Source organism: Hyaena hyaena, unplaced genomic scaffold, assembly GCF_003009895.1.
Source record: "Hyaena hyaena isolate Hyena2069 unplaced genomic scaffold, ASM300989v1 scaffold_372, whole genome shotgun sequence".
In the NCBI taxonomy this organism is placed as follows: domain Eukaryota; kingdom Metazoa; phylum Chordata; class Mammalia; order Carnivora; family Hyaenidae; genus Hyaena; species Hyaena hyaena.
This window is the reverse complement of record NW_024081004.1, coordinates 48,060-73,647: the sequence shown is the minus strand read 5'-3', so window position 1 is coordinate 73,647 and position 25,588 is coordinate 48,060. Positions and strand designations below refer to the sequence as shown.

The 25,588-nt window shown below is 39.8% G+C and overlaps 1 protein-coding gene across 3 annotated transcripts in view; it reads left to right on the top strand.

Moving 5' to 3' along the window:
- Positions 1-24,740, top strand: part of LOC120244156 (UDP-glucuronosyltransferase 3A1-like) — a 33,416-nt gene extending 8,676 nt beyond the window's left edge. For 2 of the 3 annotated variants that reach the window (XM_039250523.1, XM_039250524.1), the window contains exons 3-7: positions 4,553-4,667; positions 17,512-18,043; positions 20,252-20,483; positions 21,988-22,207; positions 24,305-24,740. In XM_039250523.1, the coding sequence (XP_039106454.1) occupies positions 4,553-4,667; positions 17,512-18,043; positions 20,252-20,483; positions 21,988-22,207; positions 24,305-24,581 (1,376 nt within the window). In that variant the 3' untranslated portion in view covers positions 24,582-24,740. Of the gene's footprint in view, positions 1-4,552; positions 4,668-8,249; positions 8,362-17,511; positions 18,044-20,251; positions 20,484-21,987; positions 22,208-24,304 lie in introns of those variants that run through there. The other variant, XM_039250522.1, reaches the window with a different exon arrangement.
- Positions 24,741-25,588: the final 848 nt, after the last annotated feature.

The window sequence follows — 25,588 nt, the reverse complement described above, 5'->3', positions numbered from 1 at the left end:
GGGCTTGGTGGAGGGCACTTGTGGGGATGAGTACTGGGTGTTATATGGAAACTAACTTGACAATAAACTATTTGTAAAAAAAAATAATTTTTAAAAATAAAAAATATATAAAACATTTTTAAAAAAGAAAAAAAAGAAGGGATGCTGTATTTTGTCAAATGCTCTTTCTGCATCTATCAACAGTATCATCTGCTTTTTATCTTTTATTTTGTTAATGTGACGTATCACATTGATTTCTTTGCAACTATTGATTGAGTCAGCCCTGTAACCAGTAATAATCCCACTTGATCATGGTGAATAATTCTTTTTATGTGCTGTTGAATTCGATTTGCTAGTATCTTGTTGAGGACTTTTGCATCCATATTCATCAAGGATATTGGTCTGTAGTTCTCTTTTTTTGCTGGGTCTCTGTCTGCCTTGGGAATCAAAGTGATGCTGGCTTCTTATAATGAGTCCGGAAGTTTTCCTTCGATTTCTATTTTTTGGAATAGCTTGAGAAGAATGGGTATTAATTCTGTTTTAAATGTCTAGTAGAATTCCTTAAGGAATAAGGACTTCTTACTTCCTACAGTAAAACATGAAAGGAAAGAGATAAATTGAAGGAAGAACTATTAAGCATAAAGGAATGAACACTTCATTATTTTGGAAACTCTCATCCTATCTGGATTGCAAAAGATTCTAAAATTAGGGGATTGACTGTCGAAAGAGAAAGTGTGGCTGGATAACCTCTTGCTATATTCTCTGAATAGGTCGGAATATTTAGTCTAGCAAAGCTCTTTAAATATTAGGTGTGTAATTCAATAGTTTCCTTTAACTATATTGGCTGATGCCAATAGTAGAGATAAAATTATTATTAAAGATCTGTGGAGCACGTCCTGTGCAGCAGAATGAATTTCATGACTTACACAAAGATCGGGAAGGTACCTGAAAATTTTATACCAGGATAAACACTGCCAGTTTGGATTGAAAAGGACAGAGAAAGAGTGACATGAAGAAGGCACTGAACTCCCCGAATGTAAGAAACATGTGCATAGAATATTCAGTTGAAAACTAGTGCTACCTTTTATGAAGAACAAACAGAAAACTCTGAGTTTGAAGCAGTGAACCCAGAGGAAAGAACTTCAAGCTCACAGGGCTGAACTGTAATTCACAGAAGGTTATTTACACTTTTTAAAACTTAATATTGTCCTCCCAGTTGGATGTCAACATTTTTTTTTACTGTTACCATTTTTTTCCTTTTTAAAAAAAAATAGTTTATTGTCAAGTTGGTTTCCACATAACACCTAGTGCTCATCCCCACAAGTGCCCTCCTCCATGCCCATCACCCCCGTTCCCCTCCCTCTAACCCCAATCAGCCCTCAGTTTGTTCTCAGCATTCAAGAGTCTCTCATGGTTTCCCTCCCTCCCTCTCCTTAACTATTTTTCCCTTTCTTCTCCCGCACGGTCCCTTGTTAAGTTCTTCCTAATCCTCCTATACGTGCAAACGTATGGTATCTGTCCTTCTCTGCCATCATTTCTAAGGGACAGAGATTCATATTTTCCTTCTATTTTCTTCCATTTTGAATGATAATGTCTGCATCTGGTATCTTAATATTCCTTGGGAGCAGATAAACTTGTTTCCTAATTTCATAGGTCCACAGATGGAGAAACTTTGCTTTTGTATGAATCATACCCAGAGTGTCCCGCCCACACTTGATTGAATTATGTGGATAATTTAAGTTGGGACATTTGAGCTAATGATATTTAGATGAGATTTTGAACTATGAATTGATGATGTGAAGGATTGAAACTTGTTGGAATGTTGGGGGTGGGGTGAATGTAATTTTTATGTGATATGTACATGAGACTTTGAGGCCCAGAGAGTAGACCATGGTGGTAGAAGATGATGCCCCCACCCAAAGATATGCTCTGCTCTTCTGAACCAGTGAATTTGCTACCTTATATGGCAAGGGGACTTTTCAGATGTGATTGATATAAAAATTTTGAGATGGGGAGAATATCTTGCATTATGTATTTGGGCCCTATATAATTATAAGAGTCCTTCTAAAAAAAGGACAAGACGAGAAGAGAGTAAGAGTAGGAAATGTGATGATGGAAGGAAAAGGCAGATGATGGATGATGCCATTGCCAGTTGAAAGGAGGCCATGAGCCAAGGAATGAAGGAAAAGACCAGAAAATGGATCGTCCTTTAGAGTCTCCCAAAAGATTGCTGGACTGCCCATACCATACTTTTGTCCTAATGACACCCATTTAGGACTTCTGATCTCCAGAACTATAAGATAGTACATATGTTTTGTTTTAAGCAACTAAGTTTATAGTTGACTATAAACTAAGTTTATAGTAATTTATTATAGCAGCAAGTGAAGACTAATATTGCTATCACAGGTGATCTAGATAACTCCAGGAAGAATGGGAAGAAGAACCTTTATAATGAAGGCAAATGTCAGCGGCACTAATGGCAGTGCCTATTGCATTGCAATTTGGACAGACTCTAGATCTTTTTGAATCTGAGCCTTACTCAAAATGGGTTGATTTTCAAAAATAAGCACTAATTTATTTAAGGAAAATGTATAATCAGAAACCTATTGTCTCCAGATTGCACAAAGGCTTAAGAGATGTTGGACTTGTCAAGATATTGTGCTGTCGTGAATTATCAGTTATTGTTTCATACATACAGAAGCCTCAGCCTATCAAATAATTCCCATGAATTTAGCTGAAGTCATAGGCCTTGAGCTCTGTGTGGGGCAATGGCATATCCTTTCATCTGAGCTCTTTGAGGATGTTTCTCTGTCCTGATGAATATGTCAAATGAATCTCTTCAGGGCCGGATATTGTCAATAAAATGTCCTGCCTGTGCTCCTGGGGAAAGTTGGATCTGGTTAAAATCTTGCCAATAAAGATTGTGGCCAATGGTCGGACTGGTGAAATACCCCATGGACAACCAGTTAAAGGTGTACTGTATCCCTTCCAAGGTGAAGGCAAACTGACGTTGAGAGCCTGTTGACATAGGTATGAACAAAACATATTAGCCAAAAGTATGATTGCAAAATACAGTAAAACCTTGGATTGTGAGTACCTTGTTCTGTGAGCATTTCACAAGACGAATAAACATTTCTTTTTTTTTTAATTCTTTTTTTTTTTAATGTTTTATTTATTTCTAGGGGAGAGAGAGAGAGAGACAGCGTGAGCAGGGAAGGGTCAGAGAGAGAGGGAATCACAGACTGAAACAGGCTCCAGGCTCTGAGCTGGCAGTCAGCACAGAGCCCGATGCGGGGCTCGAACCCACTAACCGCGAGATCATGACCTAAGTGAAAGTCGGACGCTTAACCGACTAAGCCACTCAGGCGCACCCGAATAAACAGTTCTAATAAAATTTGACTTGATAAACAAGCAGTGTCTTGCAATGAGTATTATCCGATGCAGAAAATCACATGATCACAACTGAGCCAATGGTTCTTGACATTTACTTTGATATCTAAGTGCTTTGGATTACAAGCATGTTTCCAGGATGAATTATGCTTGCAAACCAAGGTGTTATTGTATTTTCTAGTGCATACTTGGATAGCATTAATTTCACTAAGTTTGGGCTTGGTAGTTTTAGTGTGCGGGACTATACATTAATCTATCCCTGGTTTACACACAATTTGATTGAATGTTGTGACTGAGGAAAGCTCACATGCATAAGACTGTGAAATTTTTATTACTCAAATAGTAAGGTATGTATTTTTTGGAAGAGTAGGACAGGCTCCTAAGCAAATCTGAAAAATGGCTCTCCAGAGGCTGGAGGGAGGAGTAGTTTGAGTTTTTATTGTGAGTAGAGAGTTGGGATGTGTTGAGGATTCCCCCTCACTGGCCCTCCTTGCATGGTTTGAAATCCCACAGGGCCAAGGGAGGAAGCATGCTGACTGTCTTACTAGTTTGCCCAGTTGAAGGATCTCTATAGAAGAGGGCATTGGAGATAGGGCTTGAAAACTGTCAGCAGTCAAACATGAAAAATGGACTCAGACTTTTTATTACACATGGGTATATGGGAGAAGACATGTTGTTAAGTAGAGGTACAGTGGTTACCATTTTATAGAAGGTTTGTAGTACTTTTTAGTGAATAAAAAAAAAAACTAGTTGGATTTATTACTCTAAGTAATGAAAATGAGTTTTTCTAAAAAAGGAGGAGTAGAGGCTCTGGAATCAAACAGACCTGTATTTAAATACAAAGTCTGTCACTTCCTATGTGTGCAACCTTGACAAATTGTCTTAAGTTCACTTTACTTTGATTTCTCACCTGTAAAAAAGACAAATAGCTATACCTTATGGAAGCTCTTATAACTTTAAATTGAACAGCATTCCTCAATCATGGTAAGTTCTCTATACATGTCAATCATTTTATAAGTTTGAATGAAAGAGAACACAACTAAACCATACAAAAATAGCTCAAAAGGCAAACATTCTATAAATAGAAAATTATTTGAGCAAATAAGTGATGTCATTTTCATACTAATGTTAATCAATGTTTTGTGGCATATTTAACATTTTTAACCCATGGATGTTTTTCTAGATTTTAAAGGGAAGGAAACATCATACCAAGTTATCCCTTGGCTCCCACCTGAAGATTATAACAAAGAATTGAAGAATAATATAGAATTTTTTCTTGAAGAAGCTTTGGTTGACAGGTAATTGTTATTTTTTTGAACCAAGGAGTCACTATTTTAGCAATACAAATGAATAGATAGATGCATAGATGCTTGGATCTAGACAGAAGACAGGGATGGACGGATGGGTGGATGGATGAAGGGCTTGATGATTAGTGGATGGTTGGGGAAACAAGTATTCACACCAAGTCATCCAGTGCAGTCACTGGAGATTTTTCTTTGCCCTCTCTGTGCCTCTTCCATGAATGGATTTCTGTAGCAAGTAGAGGTTGTGTCTTCTGGGACTTCTTTCAACACCTCTCTTACAATCTTTGTTTATAAGCTCCCCAACACAAAAGCACAGGTACCTCAACCTCTCACTGTTGATAGGGAAATGAGAGCCACTTACTTTTTCTTCTTTTCTTCACACATATTCTAGTATTGGAGGGAGGATTATGAACACTGGTGTTGTGGTGGTTGAACATCAGCCATGTAAAGCACCCCCCCCTTTTTTTTTGGCCATGCAGCATCCTTTTAAAAAAGCAATCAGCCTCATGCAAAATAAGACATGAGTTCTTTGCTTCATCTGAATGGAAAGGAGCACATAACCACTTAAACTTAGACATTAATATGGAAAGACAAACATCCATTCCTACCTTAAATAATTATAGTGATCTTGCCTTCTTTCTACCTGAAAGTTCTATTTACCAGTCTTAGTCTTGTTTACATTTGACTTTTCTTATAAAGCCTTTTTTCTCATTCAAACTGGGAGACCACAGTCCCTCCTGTCTAGAGCTGATTTAAACTATTCATTTGACACTTTGTCTATATTAACTTGCACTTTTAGTTATATTAAGTATAGGCTTTGTCTCTTCCCCTTCATTTAATATTTTTGGATACAGGCATAAGTAACCATACATTCTTAAACATTTGTTTTCTATTTTCTAGCTTTATTTTATTTTTTATGTATTTATGTATTTATTTATTGTTTATTGTCAAGTTGGTTTCCATATAACATGCAGTGCTCATCCCAACAAGTGCTTTCCTTCATGCTCATCACCTCTTTTCCCCTCTCCCACACCCCCCTCAACCCTCAGTTTGTTCTCAGTACTTAAGAGTCTCTTATGTTTGCCTCCCTCCTTCTCCTTATCTATATTTTTACCCTTCTCCTTCCCATGGTGCTCTCTTAAGTTTCTCATGTTTCACATATGAGTGAAAACATATGCTATCTGTCTTTCTCTGCCTGACTTATTTCACTTAGCATAACACCCTCGAGTTCCATCCACATTGCTACAAATGGACAGGCTTCATTCTTTCTCATTGCCGTGATTATTCCATTGCATAGATAAACCACATCCTTTTGATGTATTCTTGAGTTGATGGACACTTAGGCTCTCTCCATGATTTGGCTATTGTTGAAAGTGCTGCTATGAACATTGGGGTACATGTGCCCCTCTGCATCAGCACTCCTGTATCCCATGGGTAAATTCCTAGCAGCACTGTTGCTAGCATAGGGGAGTTCTATTTTTAATTTTTTGAGAAACCTCCACACTGTTTTCCAGAGGGGCTGCACCAGTTTACATTCCCACCTACAGTGTAGGAGGGTGCCCGTTTCTCCACATCCTCGCCAGCATCTAGAGTCCTCTTATTTGTTCATTTTACCACTCTGACCAGTGTGAGGTGGTATGTCAGTGTGGTTTTGATTTGTATTTCCATGATGATGAGGGACGCTGAGCATCGTTTCATGTGTCTGTTGGCCATCTGGATGTCTTCTTTGGAGAAGTATCTGTTCATGTGTTCTGCCCATTCTTCACTGGGGGGATTGTTTTTAGGGTGTGGAGTTTGGTGAGTTCCTTATAGATTTTGGATACTAGTCCTTTATCTGATATGTCATTTGCAACTATCTTTTCCCATTCCGTCAGTTGCCTGTTAGTTTTATGGATGGTTTCCGTTATGGTGCAGAAGCTTTTTATCTTGATGAGGTCCCAATAGTTCATTTTTACTTCTAATTCTTTTGAGTGTTGAGTAAGAAGTTGCTGTGGTTGAGGTCAAGGAGGTTGTTTCCGGCTTTCTCCTCTAGGGTTTTCATGGCTTCAGTCTCACATGCAGGTCCTTCATCCATTTTGAGGTTGTTTGGTGTGTGTGTGTGTGTGTGTGTGTGTGTGTGTGTGTGTGTGGTGTAAGAAACTAGTCCAGTTTCATTCATTTGCATGTTGCTGTCCAGTTCTCCCAGCACCATCTGTTAAAAAGGCTGTCTTTTTTCCACTGGTTACTCTTTCCTGCTTTGTCAAAGATTAGTTGGCCATACATTTGTGGGTCCAATTCTGAGTTCTCTATTCTATTCCTTTGGTGTCTGTGTCTGTTTTTGTGCCAATACCATACTGTCTTGATTACGACAGCTTTGTAGTAGAGACTAAAGTCTGGGATTGTGATGACTCCCGTTTTGGTTATCTTCTTCAATATTACTTTGGCTATTCGGGGTCTTTTGTGGTTCCATACAAATTATAGGATTGTTTGTTCTAGCTTTGAGAAGAATGCTGGTGCAATTTTGATTGGGATTGCATTGAATGTGTAGACTGTTTTGGGTAGTAATGACATTTTAACAACATTTATTCTTCTAATCCTTGAGCATGGAATGTTTTTCCATTTCTTTGTGTCTTCTTCAATTTCCTTCATACGTTTTCTATAGTTTTCATCATACAGATCTCTTATATCTTTGGTTAGGTTTATTTCTAGGTATTTTATGTTTTTTTTTTTTTGTGCAATTGTGAATGGGATCAGTTTCTCTTTCTGTTGCTTCATTATTGGTGTATAAAAATGCAGCTGATTTCTGTACGTTGATTTTGTACCCTGCAATTTTACTGAATTCATGGATCAGTTCTAGTAGGCTTCTGGTGGAGCCTGTCAGATTTTCCATGTAGAGTATCATGTCATCTGCGAAAAGTGAAAGTTTGACTTCATCGTTGCCAATTCTTATGCCTTTTATTTCCTTCTGTTGTGTGATTGCTAATGCTAGGACTTCCAGCACTATGNCTTGAAAACTGTCAGCAGTCAAACATGAAAAATGGACTCAGACTTTTTATTACACATGGGTATATGGGAGAAGACATGTTGTTAAGTAGAGGTACAGTGGTTACCATTTTATAGAAGGTTTGTAGTACTTTTTAGTGAATAAAAAAAAAAACTAGTTGGATTTATTACTCTAAGTAATGAAAATGAGTTTTTCTAAAAAAGGAGGAGTAGAGGCTCTGGAATCAAACAGACCTGTATTTAAATACAAAGTCTGTCACTTCCTATGTGTGCAACCTTGACAAATTGTCTTAAGTTCACTTTACTTTGATTTCTCACCTGTAAAAAAGACAAATAGCTATACCTTATGGAAGCTCTTATAACTTTAAATTGAACAGCATTCCTCAATCATGGTAAGTTCTCTATACATGTCAATCATTTTATAAGTTTGAATGAAAGAGAACACAACTAAACCATACAAAAATAGCTCAAAAGGCAAACATTCTATAAATAGAAAATTATTTGAGCAAATAAGTGATGTCATTTTCATACTAATGTTAATCAATGTTTTGTGGCATATTTAACATTTTTAACCCATGGATGTTTTTCTAGATTTTAAAGGGAAGGAAACATCATACCAAGTTATCCCTTGGCTCCCACCTGAAGATTATAACAAAGAATTGAAGAATAATATAGAATTTTTTCTTGAAGAAGCTTTGGTTGACAGGTAATTGTTATTTTTTTGAACCAAGGAGTCACTATTTTAGCAATACAAATGAATAGATAGATGCATAGATGCTTGGATCTAGACAGAAGACAGGGATGGACGGATGGGTGGATGGATGAAGGGCTTGATGATTAGTGGATGGTTGGGGAAACAAGTATTCACACCAAGTCATCCAGTGCAGTCACTGGAGATTTTTCTTTGCCCTCTCTGTGCCTCTTCCATGAATGGATTTCTGTAGCAAGTAGAGGTTGTGTCTTCTGGGACTTCTTTCAACACCTCTCTTACAATCTTTGTTTATAAGCTCCCCAACACAAAAGCACAGGTACCTCAACCTCTCACTGTTGATAGGGAAATGAGAGCCACTTACTTTTTCTTCTTTTCTTCACACATATTCTAGTATTGGAGGGAGGATTATGAACACTGGTGTTGTGGTGGTTGAACATCAGCCATGTAAAGCACCCCCCCCTTTTTTTTTGGCCATGCAGCATCCTTTTAAAAAAGCAATCAGCCTCATGCAAAATAAGACATGAGTTCTTTGCTTCATCTGAATGGAAAGGAGCACATAACCACTTAAACTTAGACATTAATATGGAAAGACAAACATCCATTCCTACCTTAAATAATTATAGTGATCTTGCCTTCTTTCTACCTGAAAGTTCTATTTACCAGTCTTAGTCTTGTTTACATTTGACTTTTCTTATAAAGCCTTTTTTCTCATTCAAACTGGGAGACCACAGTCCCTCCTGTCTAGAGCTGATTTAAACTATTCATTTGACACTTTGTCTATATTAACTTGCACTTTTAGTTATATTAAGTATAGGCTTTGTCTCTTCCCCTTCATTTAATATTTTTGGATACAGGCATAAGTAACCATACATTCTTAAACATTTGTTTTCTATTTTCTAGCTTTATTTTATTTTTTATGTATTTATGTATTTATTTATTGTTTATTGTCAAGTTGGTTTCCATATAACATGCAGTGCTCATCCCAACAAGTGCTTTCCTTCATGCTCATCACCTCTTTTCCCCTCTCCCACACCCCCCTCAACCCTCAGTTTGTTCTCAGTACTTAAGAGTCTCTTATGTTTGCCTCCCTCCTTCTCCTTATCTATATTTTTACCCTTCTCCTTCCCATGGTGCTCTCTTAAGTTTCTCATGTTTCACATATGAGTGAAAACATATGCTATCTGTCTTTCTCTGCCTGACTTATTTCACTTAGCATAACACCCTCGAGTTCCATCCACATTGCTACAAATGGACAGGCTTCATTCTTTCTCATTGCCGTGATTATTCCATTGCATAGATAAACCACATCCTTTTGATGTATTCTTGAGTTGATGGACACTTAGGCTCTCTCCATGATTTGGCTATTGTTGAAAGTGCTGCTATGAACATTGGGGTACATGTGCCCCTCTGCATCAGCACTCCTGTATCCCATGGGTAAATTCCTAGCAGCACTGTTGCTAGCATAGGGGAGTTCTATTTTTAATTTTTTGAGAAACCTCCACACTGTTTTCCAGAGGGGCTGCACCAGTTTACATTCCCACCTACAGTGTAGGAGGGTGCCCGTTTCTCCACATCCTCGCCAGCATCTAGAGTCCTCTTATTTGTTCATTTTACCACTCTGACCAGTGTGAGGTGGTATGTCAGTGTGGTTTTGATTTGTATTTCCATGATGATGAGGGACGCTGAGCATCGTTTCATGTGTCTGTTGGCCATCTGGATGTCTTCTTTGGAGAAGTATCTGTTCATGTGTTCTGCCCATTCTTCACTGGGGGGATTGTTTTTAGGGTGTGGAGTTTGGTGAGTTCCTTATAGATTTTGGATACTAGTCCTTTATCTGATATGTCATTTGCAACTATCTTTTCCCATTCCGTCAGTTGCCTGTTAGTTTTATGGATGGTTTCCGTTATGGTGCAGAAGCTTTTTATCTTGATGAGGTCCCAATAGTTCATTTTTACTTCTAATTCTTTTGAGTGTTGAGTAAGAAGTTGCTGTGGTTGAGGTCAAGGAGGTTGTTTCCGGCTTTCTCCTCTAGGGTTTTCATGGCTTCAGTCTCACATGCAGGTCCTTCATCCATTTTGAGGTTGTTTGGTGTGTGTGTGTGTGTGTGTGTGTGTGTGTGTGTGTGTGGTGTAAGAAACTAGTCCAGTTTCATTCATTTGCATGTTGCTGTCCAGTTCTCCCAGCACCATCTGTTAAAAAGGCTGTCTTTTTTCCACTGGTTACTCTTTCCTGCTTTGTCAAAGATTAGTTGGCCATACATTTGTGGGTCCAATTCTGAGTTCTCTATTCTATTCCTTTGGTGTCTGTGTCTGTTTTTGTGCCAATACCATACTGTCTTGATTACGACAGCTTTGTAGTAGAGACTAAAGTCTGGGATTGTGATGACTCCCGTTTTGGTTATCTTCTTCAATATTACTTTGGCTATTCGGGGTCTTTTGTGGTTCCATACAAATTATAGGATTGTTTGTTCTAGCTTTGAGAAGAATGCTGGTGCAATTTTGATTGGGATTGCATTGAATGTGTAGACTGTTTTGGGTAGTAATGACATTTTAACAACATTTATTCTTCTAATCCTTGAGCATGGAATGTTTTTCCATTTCTTTGTGTCTTCTTCAATTTCCTTCATACGTTTTCTATAGTTTTCATCATACAGATCTCTTATATCTTTGGTTAGGTTTATTTCTAGGTATTTTATGTTTTTTTTTTTTGTGCAATTGTGAATGGGATCAGTTTCTCTTTCTGTTGCTTCATTATTGGTGTATAAAAATGCAGCTGATTTCTGTACGTTGATTTTGTACCCTGCAATTTTACTGAATTCATGGATCAGTTCTAGTAGGCTTCTGGTGGAGCCTGTCAGATTTTCCATGTAGAGTATCATGTCATCTGCGAAAAGTGAAAGTTTGACTTCATCGTTGCCAATTCTTATGCCTTTTATTTCCTTCTGTTGTGTGATTGCTAATGCTAGGACTTCCAGCACTATGTTAAACAACAGTGGTGAGAGTAGACATCCCTGTCGTGTTCCTGATCTCAGGGTGAAGCTCTCAGTTTTTCCCCATTGAGGATGATATTAGCTGGGGGCTTTTCATAAATGGCTTTTATGATGTTTAAGTAAGTCCTTCTATCCCGACTTTCTCGAGGGTTTTTTTTTTTATTAAGAAAGCAAATGCTTTTTTGCATCTGTCGACAGGATCATATCTTTCTTATCCTTTCTTTGGTTAATGTGATGTATCACATTGATTGATTTGCGAATATTGAACCAGCCCTATAACCCAGGATGAATCCCACTTCATCATGGTGGACAATTCTTTTTATGTGCTGTTGAATTCGATTTGCTAGTATCTTGTTGAGGATTTTTGCATCCATATTCATCAAGGGTATTGGCTTGTAGTTCTCTTTTTTTGCTGGGTCTCTATCTGGCTTGGGAACCAAAGTGATGCTATCTTTATAGAATGAGTCTGGAAGTTTTTCATCGGTTTCTATTTTTTAGAATATCTTGAGAAGAATGGGTATTAACTCTAATTTAAATGTCTGGTAGAATTCCCCAGGGAAGCCTTCTGGCCCACGGCTCTTATTTGTTGGGAGATTTTTGATAACTGATTCCATTTCTTCACTTGTTATGGGTCTGTTCAGATTTTCTATCTCTTCCTGTGTGAATTTTGGTAGTGTGTGTGTGTTTAGGAATTTGTCCCTTTTCTTCTAGGTTGTCTAGTTTTTTGGCATATAATTTTTCATGGTATTACCTGATAATTTCTTTTTTTTTTTTTATGTTTTATTTATTTCTAGTAGAGAGACAGCGTGAGCAGGGGAGGGTCAGAGAGAGAGGGAGTCACAGACTGAAACAGGCTCCAGGCTCTAAGCTGGCAGTCAGCACAGAGCCCGACGCGGGGCTCGAACCCACGAACCGCGAGATCATGACCTAAGCGAAAGTCGGACGATTAACCGACTAAGCCACCCAGGCGCCCCAATTTCTTGTATTTCTGACAAATTGGTTGTAATAAATCCATTTTCACTTGTGAAATTGTCTATTTGGTTGCTCTCTGTTTTCTTTTTGAGAAGCCTGGCTAGAGGTCTGTCGATTTTGTTTATTTTTTCAAAAAAGCAAATCTTGGTTTCATTGATCTGTTCAACTGTTTTATTTTTTTCTGTATTGTTTATTTCTGCCCTGATCTTTATTATTTCTCTTCTTCTGCTGGGTTTGGGGTGCTCTTCCTGCTTTACTTCTAGTTCCTTCAGGTGCGCTGTTAGATTTTGTATTTGTGCTTTTTCTAGTTTCTTGAAATAGGCCTGGATTGCAATGTATTTTCCTCTTAGTACCACCTTTGCTGCATCCCAACGAGTTTGGATTGTTGTATTTTCATTTGCATTTGTTTATATATATATATATATATATATATTAATGTTTTATTTATTTCTGAGAGAGAGAGAGAGAGAGAGACAGCGTGAGCAGGGGAGGGTCAGAGAGAGAGGGAGTCACAGACTGAAACAGGCTCCAGGCTCTGAGCTGGCAGTCAGCACAGAGCCCGACGCGGGGCCGGAACCCACGAACCGCGAGATCATGACCTAAGCGAAAGTCGGACGCTTAACCGACTAAGCCACCCTTGCGCCCCTGTTTTATATATTTTTAAATTTCTTCCCTAATTCCTTGATTGGCCCATGGATTCATTAGTAGGGTGTTCTTTAATCTCCATGTTCTTGGAGGTTTTCCAGTCTTTTTCCTGTGATTGATTTCAAGTTTTGTATCATTGTAATCTGAAAGCGTGCATGGTATGATCTCAATTCTTTTACGTTTATTGAGGGCTGCTTTATGACCCAGAATGTGATCTGTCTTTTGAGAATGTACCATGTGCACTCGAGAAGAAAGTGAATTCCATAGCCTCAGGATGTAGAGTTATAAATATATCTGTCAAATCCATCTGGTCCAATGTGTCATTCAGGTCCATTGTTTCTTTAGTGATTTTCTGTCTAGGTGATTTATCCATTGTTATAAGTGGAGTATCAAAGTCCCCTGCAATGAGTACATTCTTATCAGTAAGATTGTTTATATATATGATTAATTGTTTTATGTATTTGGGTGCCTCAGAATTCTGTGTTGACATTTATAATTGTTAGCTGTTCCTGATGGATCGACCCTGTAATTATTATATAATGTGCACCTTCATCTCTTGTTATTGCCTTTACTTTAAAATACAGGTTGTCCGATATAAGTATGGCTACTCCAGCTTCCTTTTGACTTCCAGTAGCATAATAGATATTTCTCCATCCCCTCACTTTCAATCTAAAGGTGTCTCAGGTCTAAAATGAGTTTCTTGTAGACAGCAAATAGATGGATTTTTTTTTTAATTTATTCTGCTATCCTATGTCTTTTGATTAGAGCATTTAATCAATTTACATTCAGTGTTATTATTGAAAACTATGGGTTTAGAGTCATTGTGTTCTCTATTGGATTCATGCTTGTAGTGGTGTCTTTGGTACTTTGTGTTCCTTGCAACAATTCCCTCATAGAGTGTCCCTCTTGGGATTTCTTGTAGGGCTGGTTTAGTGGTGATGCATTCCTTCGATTTTTGTTTGTTTGGGAAAACCTTTATCTCTCCTTCTATTCTGAATGACAGGCTTTCTGGATAAAGGATTCTTGACTGCATATTTTTCCTTTTCATCACATTGAAGATTTCCTGCCATTATTTTCTGGCCTGCCAAGTTTCAGTAGATAGGTCTGCAACCACTCTGAAAGGTCTCCCTTTGTATGTTAGGGACATTTTATCCCTAGCTGCTTTCAAAATTCTCTTTGTCCTTATATTTTGCAAGTTTCACTATGATATGTTGTACAGAAGATCGATTCAAGTTACATCTGAGGGCAGTTCTCTGTGTGTCTTGGATTTCAATGTCTGTTTCCTTCCCCAGATTGGGGAAGTCCTCAGCTATAATTTGCTTAAGTACCCATTCAGCGCCTTTCTCTTTCCTTCGTCTGGAATTTCTGTGATACAGATATTGTGTCATTTGATTGTAACTCTGTTCTCGGATTCTCCTCTCGTGCTCCTGGATGAATTTATCTCTTTTTTTCTTGGCTTCCTCTGTTTCTGTAATTGTGTCTTCTAATTCACCTGTTCTTCTCTCTTCCTCTTCAATCCATGCAGTGGCCGCCCCTGTCTTATTATGCACCTCATTTATAGCATTTTTTAATTATCTACAACTATTAAAGTCCATAGTCTTTGTAGCAATAGTTTCTCTGAAGTCTTCCATGCCTTTTTCAAGCCCAGTGATTAATTTTATGACTGTTGTTCTAAATTCTTGTTCAGTAATGTTGCTTATACCTGTTTTGACCAGTTCTTTAGCTGTCATTTCTTCCTGAAATTTCTTTAGAGGAGAGTTCTTCCATTTCGTCATTTTGGCTAGCTCTGGCTCTTGTAAGTTTTAAAGGCTTGTTATGTGCTCTGCCCCTGAGAGTACTGCTATATTATAGGAGGCTCATTGACTGTCCAGTGCCTGTCCATTCAGGAAGTGTTCTTTTAATGGTATCTCTTGGTCTCTCTTGTTGAGACTTTGGTTATTTTATTTTCTTATTCGTAGTGATATTTGGGACTCTCAATCATGTGTACTTTGGCTTATTTCTTGAGGTAACCCTGGAAAGGAAAACAGGCAGACAAACAGGGAACAAAAGGACACAATCGCACAAATAAAACAAACAAACAACAAACTGAAAGGGAAAAAAAAACGAAGATAATATTACCCAGAGAAACTATATAATCTGATTGTTTCTGATAGAGATAAAGGAAGGTAACGATGGAGATAGAACATTCATCAAGCAAATAGATTATACATGCCTGTTTTAAACAAACCTATAACCAGAATACCCGGTCCAGAGGAGGGGTGAGGTAAGGACGAGCTAAGGGAGAATATATCTGAATAGTAAGAATTGATCTAGAGTCAATCATGGCAATGCATCAGTGTTAATCTTGGGTGAGGGGCTGTTTATCTATCCAGGCTCTGGTAACCAAACAGCTACGCAGCGCACATGGGTGTGGTTTGGTGTTGGTGGGTCTTGCTTCCACTATGCATCCTTTGGGCCCGCGTTGGTGGTTGTGGGGAGAAAAATGGCGACCCCCCCCAGTCCCCTCTCATACCAGGAATTACAAAACACTCTTTTGGGTCCGATCTCATTGTGTTGCAGGCACAGCCAAGGTGAGCCATGTTTTATGTCCTGTGCCCAGCCTCATTTCCAGATTTTACTCCATTTGCATTAATAATACCAGCTGAAATATAATCCTGGAAGCCTGGGCACTTCCTACTGGGGGATCCAGTAGGGGACCATCTCCTCTTGAATCTGACTGTGACTGAAATCCGCCAGCACCGCCCCAAAGAAAGCTCCACAGCTAGAGACAAGATCTCTCTCCGAAAGCCTTGCAGCTAGAGATGGGATGATATGATCCCTCTCTGTCCTGGGCCATGCTTTTTTTACCCTCCCCTTCCAGGGACTGTTCTAACATTCCCCAGCCGCTCTTCTTCTTTTTGTCTCTCTGCAGAGGAGTCTCCCTCCCCTCCATTCCTCCATGTCCGAGCCTGTTTCTGTCTTCCCCAATTCTCACTCATACACCTATGAGGCTGTCTTTTTAGTGGACTCCGTCTCTTTTCCTCCCAGACTCTTATGGTTCAGAGTCTTTTGGCTTCAGGCCTTTGTTTGAAAGATGCAGGTGGGAAGTACAGAACTCCCTACTTCTCCATCTTGCCGCAGACCCATTATGTCTTCATTTTACAGGCCAAGTAATTGAGGCCCAGGCTGGCTAAGTAATTTGCCAAGTGTCACCCAGGTAGTGAGCTGGGATTTGGATATCTTGCTAGTTTAATTTTAAATATTATTAATGAAGTATATCTAGGAATTTTTATAGCACTACTGAAATTATCTACAATATTTGGTAATCATTCCTGTCCTATGTGAAATCAAAAATTCACAGCTAAAGATGCTTTTAGCCAATTAGTTTCATTAAATAACTTGAGGTTGATCCTAAATATCAGGAGAAATCTGTATATTTCTAGTAAGTTCTCTGCCTATGGGTCTTCTCTATCTGGGGTTGCAATGGTACAGTACAATTACAGGGGTGCCTGGGTATTGATTCTCTTGGTCCTCCATGCAGTCGGCAGGCCCCTGATGTCTTGAACTCTTGCACCAGTTAACTCTGATATCTTAAAGTGCAGATGGACATCCTTATTATTTCTCCATAGATTGTACAAACTGGAAGGAAACACTCATATTCCACATAGGCAGTTATCAGAAAGCATTGCAAGGAGATAGGCCCATGGAATATTCCCATGTGCAAAGTCTGAATTACATGTTAGTATTCTTTGTCATTATATTCTCTGGACACCTCAATTTATACTGAAGTAGAAAAGCTAATAATATCTTTATATTTACCAGGACTTACTTTTCCTTTCCTCCCCTCCCCTCCCCTTCCATCGACTCCCCTCTCCTCTCCTTCCTTGTCCTCTTCTCTCCTCTCCTCTTATTTCATTGCTTAACCAGTAGTCATAAAAAGGTATAATTGCCATTTTAGCTGAGTTTTGAGTTCTAATATTATAAAATAGTCCCTTGGGTGAAGTGATCTGTCACATTCAGAATATACAGTGATTTTTAAAAATAGCCTATATCGTTAATATATATTGAAATGTCATCAAGTTATGGCCATGTAAATAAGAATATCACTCATAAAATGTCTGTATGTGAAAGAAAGTTAATGAGGACATTACAGAATTTATCAAAGAAGAAGAGATCTGTGAGATGTGCTGTGGTCAGAGAAGGTTCCAAGAGCAGAAGGTCTATCAGTGGTGATTTCTTTTGAGTTAACACAATTTAGTTGTGCCTATGGGTTTCAAGACATAAACTCAGATAATAGTTTTCTTAATAAACTGGCATATAGACTACTTGGATTTGGATGAGGGAGGGAAGAGGAGGGGAGGAAGGGAACACTCTCAAGAGCAGAACATCTGCTCAGAGTGCCTGTGATGATGGTACTAATGGACAGTGGTAGAATAGGTGGGCTCTGCTAGGTGTGGTCTTGCTTACCTGAGATATTCTCTTTGTAGCCCAAGATTCTCTTATGTGTTGTGAGATTAATGCATCCAATGAATATTTACCATTTGTTTTCTTTCCTACAGAAACACATTTGGAAACTTTTTAAAACTTATGGAGGTCCTGGCTCTTCAATGCAGCCATTTTCTAAGGAGAAGTGATATCATGGATTCCTTAAAGAAAGAGAACTTTGACCTAGTGATAGTTGAAAATTTTGACTACTGTCCTTTCATCATTGCTGAAAATCTTGGAAAACCATTTGTGTCCATTCTCTCTTCCTTGTTTGGTGCTATAGATTTTGGACTACCAAGCCCTCTGTCTTATGTGCCAGTATTTAATTCTTTGCTAACCGACCACATGGACTTCTGGGGCAGAGTGAAAAATGTTCTGATGTTCTTTGATTTTACCATGAAGCAGAGGCAAGTCCAGTCTACATATGAAAACACCATCAAGCAACATTTTCCAGAAGGCTCTAGGCTGGTTTTGTCTCATCTTCTGGAGAAAGCAGAGCTGTGGTTTGTTAACTGTGACTTTGCCCTTGAATTTGCTAGGCCGTTGCTTCCCAATACTGTGTATGTTGGAGGCTTAATGGCCAGACCTGTTGAACCAGTACCACAAGTAAGTGAAAGTGTAGCTCTCTATATGGGCTTCATGCAGAGTTCTCTAGTGCAGTGTTAGTGACTACCTTGCCAGTGGAATCCTGGGAACGAAGTAGGGTGAGGCAAGTGAGGCACCTATGACATGCTTTTTAAAGGAGTACTAGTTTTGAGGTCCATACAATGATAGTTTTATGACTTGCACAGCCCTGAGATTGAGAGCCTCCTTAAATAGTACACCCAGGGTCCTCTTTAGTCCTGGCTTTGGTAGGATAAGCTCTTTATTTTATGCTGTGTTATATTATGTTATGTTGTTTTTAGTAATCTGTACACACAGCATTAGGCTTGAACTCAGACTCCAAGGCCAAGAGTAGCATGTTCTGACTGAGCCAGCCAATTGCCCTAGGAAAGTCTTTTAATAATTTGATATTTTTATGTGCATTGATCATATGTATAGTAGCTAGGTGGCAAGAATCCATTTAATCCAGGGAGAATTGTTAAAGAGTTGAGTTACTCACAGTGAAACACGCAACACTATGAAACAGAATGGTGGGACTGTGTGGGTGGGACTGTGTGGAACTGACAGTGAGAACTGCAGGCATCATTTCCAGCATCCCCAGACTTTCTTCTGAATTGACTGATCTGGGGTTAAGCCTGGGATCTTAAATTGTGAAAGCTGCCTAGTTTGTATGTATAAACTCATAACTACTACAATAGAAGATTTTAAATGGAGGGAAGCTGAGTTGGCTATTGTTGTCTATCAGCACTGGGTTGATACTTTATGGAATTTATCTTGTATAATGCCACCTGGAGGGAAATATGATGATCTCTATTTTATAAATGAAGAGACAAGAGACTCAAGTGGTGTATAAGTGACTTTCTCAGTACCCATCATTGTAGAACTGGGAGAGCCCTGATTTGACCTAGGTCTTCCAGGTACCCAAGTGTCTATACTTCCTCTACTGACCTGGCACTGAGTGAACAGGGAGAGTTTGGGAATGATCCATGGGTTGATGGGCTTTGAGTTGTTGGTGGGGTTTTTAAGGGATGGAGCTATAGAGGAAGGTGTTCCAGGGGGAAAAAACAAGTAGTTCAAAGTATTAAAGTAAAAATAAAACAGGCATGACTCTGGGTTCCCTTGGTGACACTAGCTAGACTGGATCAGAAGATTCAATTGTGTAAATACAGCCAGGCCAGATTATGGGAGACTTTACTTCATAGGAGAGTAGGTGAGGCCTTGGTTATAGGGCAAGGGGAGGGAGTTGTTAAGCAAGAGCATAATGAGAGTAAGAGCTGCAGTAGCTGTGATTTAACAGAGGCTTTTTCCAAAAATGTTTCTCTATATTTTCTAGTTTTTAGATAATGGATTTATATGGCTTTGGTAATTAAAAAGAATGACAAAGTGTTGTCAAAGTGGTCCTTTTGAGATAAGGTAAATCATCCAGTGTTATGCTGGATGGAGTCAATCCAGGGAGGGGGGTCTAGAAGCTGGGGTAGCAGGGCTACAGAAGTCCAGAGTCGGGGTCTGAAGAAACACTCGAAGCAAGAGCTGACAAAACTGTTAAAACCAAGATTATAACATTAAGTCACAACCTTCCTTAAGAATTTCCTGAGGACTTTAAAGAGTAAGCTGACCAGTTTGGGTTAGGCCTGGGCATCATCACTTTTTAAAAGTCTTCTTATGTGGATATAATTCGCAGTCATGTGGTTGAGCCACTGAGGTAAGAGATTATTTACAAAGATCAGTTAATAAGAATATCACAAAGTATCAGAGTGAAGCACTCTACATGGTGCATTGAGCCAGTGGTCAAGAGCCTTCCTCCATTTCTTCCACTTCTTCTTGTGCTAGATGCCTTCTTCTGTTTCTGCAATCTAGCCTCACATGTTACACCTCCCTCTGCTAGACCCTGACACCCCACTAGTATTTTTCCTTACACTACCATTTTCTGGTGGCCTTGGGAAATTCTCAAGTGACCATGTCTCCATTGACTTATGATGAGCAGCGGGTCTAGCATGGTGCTGACACTAACATCAAGATGTTAAAGAAGAAAGATATTCCCATACAATGGGTATGAGCATCATGCAGAGGGTACTGAGCTGTCCCAGGGACTATGAGATCTAGGAATGACAGGAAGGTGTGTTCAGGAAGTAAATGGCTTTCATTTCATGACTTTCTATGTTTTCATTAACAACTATGTCCACTTCCTTCTCTTTTCTTACCTCTCTCCAGGAATTTGAGAATTTCATTGCCAAGTTTGGAGACTCTGGTTTTGTCCTTGTGGGCCTGGGCTCCATGGTGAGCACCTTTCAAACCCAGGAACTCCTCAGGGAGATGAACAGTGCCTTTGCTCATCTTTCTCAAGGAGTCATATGGAAGTATAAGCCATCTCACTGGCCCAAAGACATCAATTTGGCAGCAAATGTGAAACTCGTGGACTGGCTTCCTCAGAATGACCTCCTGGGTAAGGACTGCCCAGATCTGCTTCACCCTTCTCATTTACATATTTTTAGAGCTCATCAGTCTCTGACCTCTAGTTGAGCTATCCCATTTGCACTAGAAGGAGCTGCTAACACCTAAAATTAAGTCTCCAGGAGGCAGGAATGGAATAGCCATCTGGAGTTCTTAGAGAATCAAGCCCTCCTTCCAATGAGATAAGGTTCCCAAATAGCCATCTCTCCTTTATTCTTTCTATCCCAGGTGAGACACTGGTAGATATCAAAGATATCTCGTCCTACTGCATTAGGTTTTACACAGGGCCACCCAAATACAATCCAAAACGACCTATAGATTCTAGACAGCACATACCAGAGGATGTTGCCACAGTATTTAATGGCTTCATGAATACCTGTTCATCTACATGAACTTACATATATCATTCCACCCTCCCCCACATCTTTCTTAGCTATTAAGGTGTGAGAAACTCATACTTTCACAACTTTAATACAAATAATATCTTTAGAATGTGCCAAAATGAACACCTCATAGCAAGTTATTTGGTCTATTTTGTTCTGGTACCAGAGAGTTCCCTCACCCCCACCCCTGTAGATTTTCTCTGCCCTGTGGTGTTTCTTTCAAACCCTTTACTTCCATAGCCACTGACTGAATCAGAGGCTCATGACCTAGGTAATGACTCAAAATACCCTGGAGAATTGAAGAAATGGATCCCCACCTCAGCTTCTGAAAATTATTTAAGTCTGAAGCAGGGCACATGAAGCTCTTTTCATAGAAAAGATAGGAAATTCTGATGCACATCCCAGTTAGGTGACACAGGCTGAGGGGAACTTTTCTTTTCAACAGTTATCTTAGTTAGCTCTAAATAAGGTGGGCTAGAAATGCTGGAGATGGAGATACTTAAGCATAGAGTCTTGTCTCTGGTTTCAAGGGGCTACTCATGTGTTTGAGGAGAAAATGCATACAGTGTCAATTTTATGATTGCCAAATAGATGATGATGTCAATGAATGTGTCAGGATTTAGAGAAGAGGGAAATAAGTTGAAGGTGAGAAAAGAGTGCTCAAGACCAAGAGAGAGACAGAGACACAATGAAACAACAGATAAGAAAAGAAAGGAAGGCATTGAGATGACAGAAAGATGTATGTATGTATGTATGTATGTATGTATGTATGTATATGTATGTATGTATTGATGGATGGATGATTGTGAATGAGTGGATGGATGGACAGGGTTATATGTTTTGCTTAGCATTATTGTCTAGAGAGTTCCCTGGGTTCTGAGTCTTAGCTGGCTTCTGTCCAGGGTAAAGAAATTCTATACAAGGGCAAGGGTTGTATGTTAGTACATGCACATAGATACTTCACAAGCAAAATATCTTTATAATGGCTCCAGCACACTTTGGAATTCTCTTGGTGTATTCTTGTGCCATTACTGCTTGCACTGGTTTTCTGAAGCTTTTCATTCTGAAAATATTCATTCTGAAATATTGTGCTCTTTTTCTTATTTGAAACAGCTCACCCACGCATCCGTCTTTTTGTCACCCATGGTGGAATGAATAGCATAATGGAGGCCATCCAACATGGTGTGCCCATGGTGGGGATTCCCTTCTTTGGAGACCAGCCAGAAAACCTGAACCGAGTAGTAGCCAAAAAGTTTTGTGTCTCTATCCAGTTAAAGCAGATAAAGGGAGAGACATTGGCTGTGAAGATGAAGCAAGTCATAGAAGACAAGAGGTATGGAGCTCTCTGGGCCTGTGTTCTCTTATGCTGATTGAAGACATCAAACACAGAGTGCACTGTTGCTTTTTTTGCAATAAAAGCTGAAACTTCCAAGACATGGAATAATATGTGTGTGATGCTAACAGCTGACCTGTTTTCTCTGAGAGCACGACCTGACAATTTAGTTTGGATGTTGAGAACAATATGTACCCTAAGGGTTTTAAGGACCCTGTCCTACTAACACAGGACTCTGAGAGGTCTTATGTTAATAGACTGCTTGCAGTAGAATTCCAGCTGATGTAAGAGGTTGACTTTCTGTCCACCTGTATGCTGCACTGTTTCCTGCCTCAGGCCCTTTGTCAGTGCTGCTCCCTAGAACATCCTTCCTTCTCCTCTCAGGACTGGTTCCTTCATGACAGTTGGGCTCATCTCCAATGTCCTGTCCTCAGAGAGGTGGGTTTTATGTGACAGTCCTAAATGCACTCCTCTCCCACTCTCTTCAGTCATAATTCATTTTTCCTTAACACTCGTCAGAATCAGTAACTACCCCATTTCTTTCTGTTTTAATTTATTGTGTGTCCCTCACACTAGAGAGTAGAGAGTAAGCTCCCCTGGAGGGCGAGTGTGTCTCTTGTTTTCCCCTGGGCTCCCAGGGCCTAGCACAGGGCCTGCCACAAAGTAAGTTGGGATGGATTTCTGTTAAGTGAGTGAGTAAAAGGACCCCTGATGTCTTAGGTAAATTCCTATCCAGCACAATGATCTCATGTGAAGAGAAAAATTTATTCTTTCTTCCTTATAACTAAGAAGGCCTGAGTGACTTAAAGTTTCAAGGGTCCAAAGTGACTGAGACCTCAATGTTTAATATTACCTTGAATAAAAGTGACCCATAGGAGGGCTTGTTAGATGAATGAAAACAACCACATAGTGTGTGATTCTCTTATTTAAGTTTATTTATTTATGTTGAGAGAGAGAGAGAGAGAGCACAAGTAAGGTTGGGGCAGAGAGTGAAAACCCCAAGGAGGCTCCACACTGTCTGCACAGAGCCCCATGCAGGCTCGAACACTGGAACAATTAGGTGATAACCTGAGCCAAAATCAAGAGTCAGACGCTTAACTGACCTACCCAGGTGCCCCTATAACTTGTGATTCTTAACCCTAGTAAAGATTTTAAGCTGTGGAGGTCAGGTAACCTCAAACATTTCATTATATTTGGCATCTCTTATGTAGCAAATGTTAACTTTCTGAGAAGTGAGCTTTTGTTTTTTAAAGTTTATTTATTTTGAGAGAAAGATAATCCTAAGCAGGCTCCCAGGTGATTGGTAGAGCCCGATGTGGGGCCACCCATGTGCCTTTGAAGAATGAGCTTGTAAATTTCATTGGCTATTCAAAGACCTATATTTCTAATGGCCATAATCTGCTGGCCTTGTGATGGATATTTTGGCCTGGGCTGGTCCCTACACATTGTGCGTAAGGGCTGGGTATATGCTTTGTGGGGCCCAAAGTAAAATGGTAATATGGATTCCCTTATTATAAAGATTAAGAAAATCAAGACAGTGACAGAAAAAAATAAAGCAAGGATATGACCTGTCTAAATGTGGGGTCCTGGGTATATTTGTAGACTGAAGCCTGTGAAACCAGTACTGGCCAAAATGGTGCTCTGAAGGGGCAGGAAAGTGCAAGTCCTTGTCTTGGACTCCAGTCCCCAGAGTCACATATGTCACCTAACCCAGAATAGGCACAAAGTAGCTGCTTTATATATATATATTTATATACATATAATGCATTTAAGTTTCTGCATATATGTACACATATAAAAAATAACATCATATATATAGTTTGTGATAAGCCTCCTTGGGCAGAGACTAGCCCTGATAGACTTAGTTATTTTTTTTTAAATAGTTTAGCACATTTAGCATAGAGCATGGTCTTTGCATGGAGGCACCAGTATGAACTTTTCGGTTGGACCAGCTAGACTGTGGCAAGGCCAGGCCAACAACTTTTGCTAGAAACTGAGTCTTCTGTGCATGTGGAGGAAAGCTTGTGTGTTTGATACAAGGTCTCTAAGACGTCTGAGGCCACAGCAGTAACTCTCCTCCTCTGTGTCTGCCAACAGGTACAAGTCAGCAGTGGTGGCTGCCAGCATCATCAGGCACTCCCACCCCCTGCCCCCTGCCCAGAGGCTGGTGGGTTGGATTGACCACATCCTCCAGACAGGGGGTGCGGCCCACCTCAAGCCCCATGCCCTGCAGCAGCTGTGGCACGAGCAGTACCTGTTGGATGTGGTTTTGTTCCTGCTGGTGGTCACCCTGGGCACCCTGTGGCTCTGTGGGAAGCTGCTGGGCATTATGGCCAGGTGGCTGTGTGGGGCCAGGAAGCTGAAGAAGGCCTGATGGGGGGCAGCCTTGATGAGTGTTTGGGGAGCCACTGGTTCTAGAAGGCTTCCCCTAGCACAGGACGGCCCTTGTGTCATCCCCATATTGGCCCTTGATGGTGACACATAAATTGCTCTTCACTATTTTCTGCCTCTCTTTAAAAATTCTTCTGAAACACTCTTAGGCATCTTTTTTAAAAAAATTGTGGTAAAATGTACAACACATAAAACTGATAGTTTTAGTCATTAAGGATAGGGTTTAGTGTCATTAGGCATTCTTATTGTGGTGGAAACATTACTATCATCCAGTTCCAGAACTTCTCATCTTCCCTAACTCACACTTCACTGATGAAATAATAACTCCCATACCACCCACATCCCTCCCCCCACCCCCCGCCCTGAAGTTGTGGCAACACTTGTTTTATTCTAATTTCTTTGTCTGTGAATTTGATCTCAGCTTCTTGACTTGCCCCTCATCAATGGACTCCTCACTCAACCCAACCCTTCAGCACACAGCCTCACCTTCCTCTGCACTCTCCACTCCCTGTCTCTAGACACAGCGCCCTGCTTACTTCATCCTATTGTTCCCTGGAAAGGAGGTATGTACAAAACTGCCTCAAAGGCTGAAGAAGCCAAGAGACTGAAGAAAGAGGCCAAAAGGTCCAGCTTGATGAGAAATTGTTCATTAAGGGACATATGGACAGAAGCTTGTCTTGAGCTATCATAAGATAAGTCGATCTCCACAATCTCACTTCCGAATAGACCTGCTTTTATGGCCCTACAGGCTGGGGAATACTGGTGGGGGGCTACCCAAGAGGACTCATATCCTGAGCAGATCAAGGAAGCTTTGCCAGGAGGGTGTACTCACATGTATGGTTAGACAAAATAGTAGAATGAGGAGAGGGGCTGTATTCAAGAGGCTTTAGGTCACAAAGCAGTCATCATGGTGAAATTTCTCAAGATGGCATTAGTCTGGTTCATATACTCACTATCTCAGAAACTTCTCCATCTCTTTCCCTTTTTCTG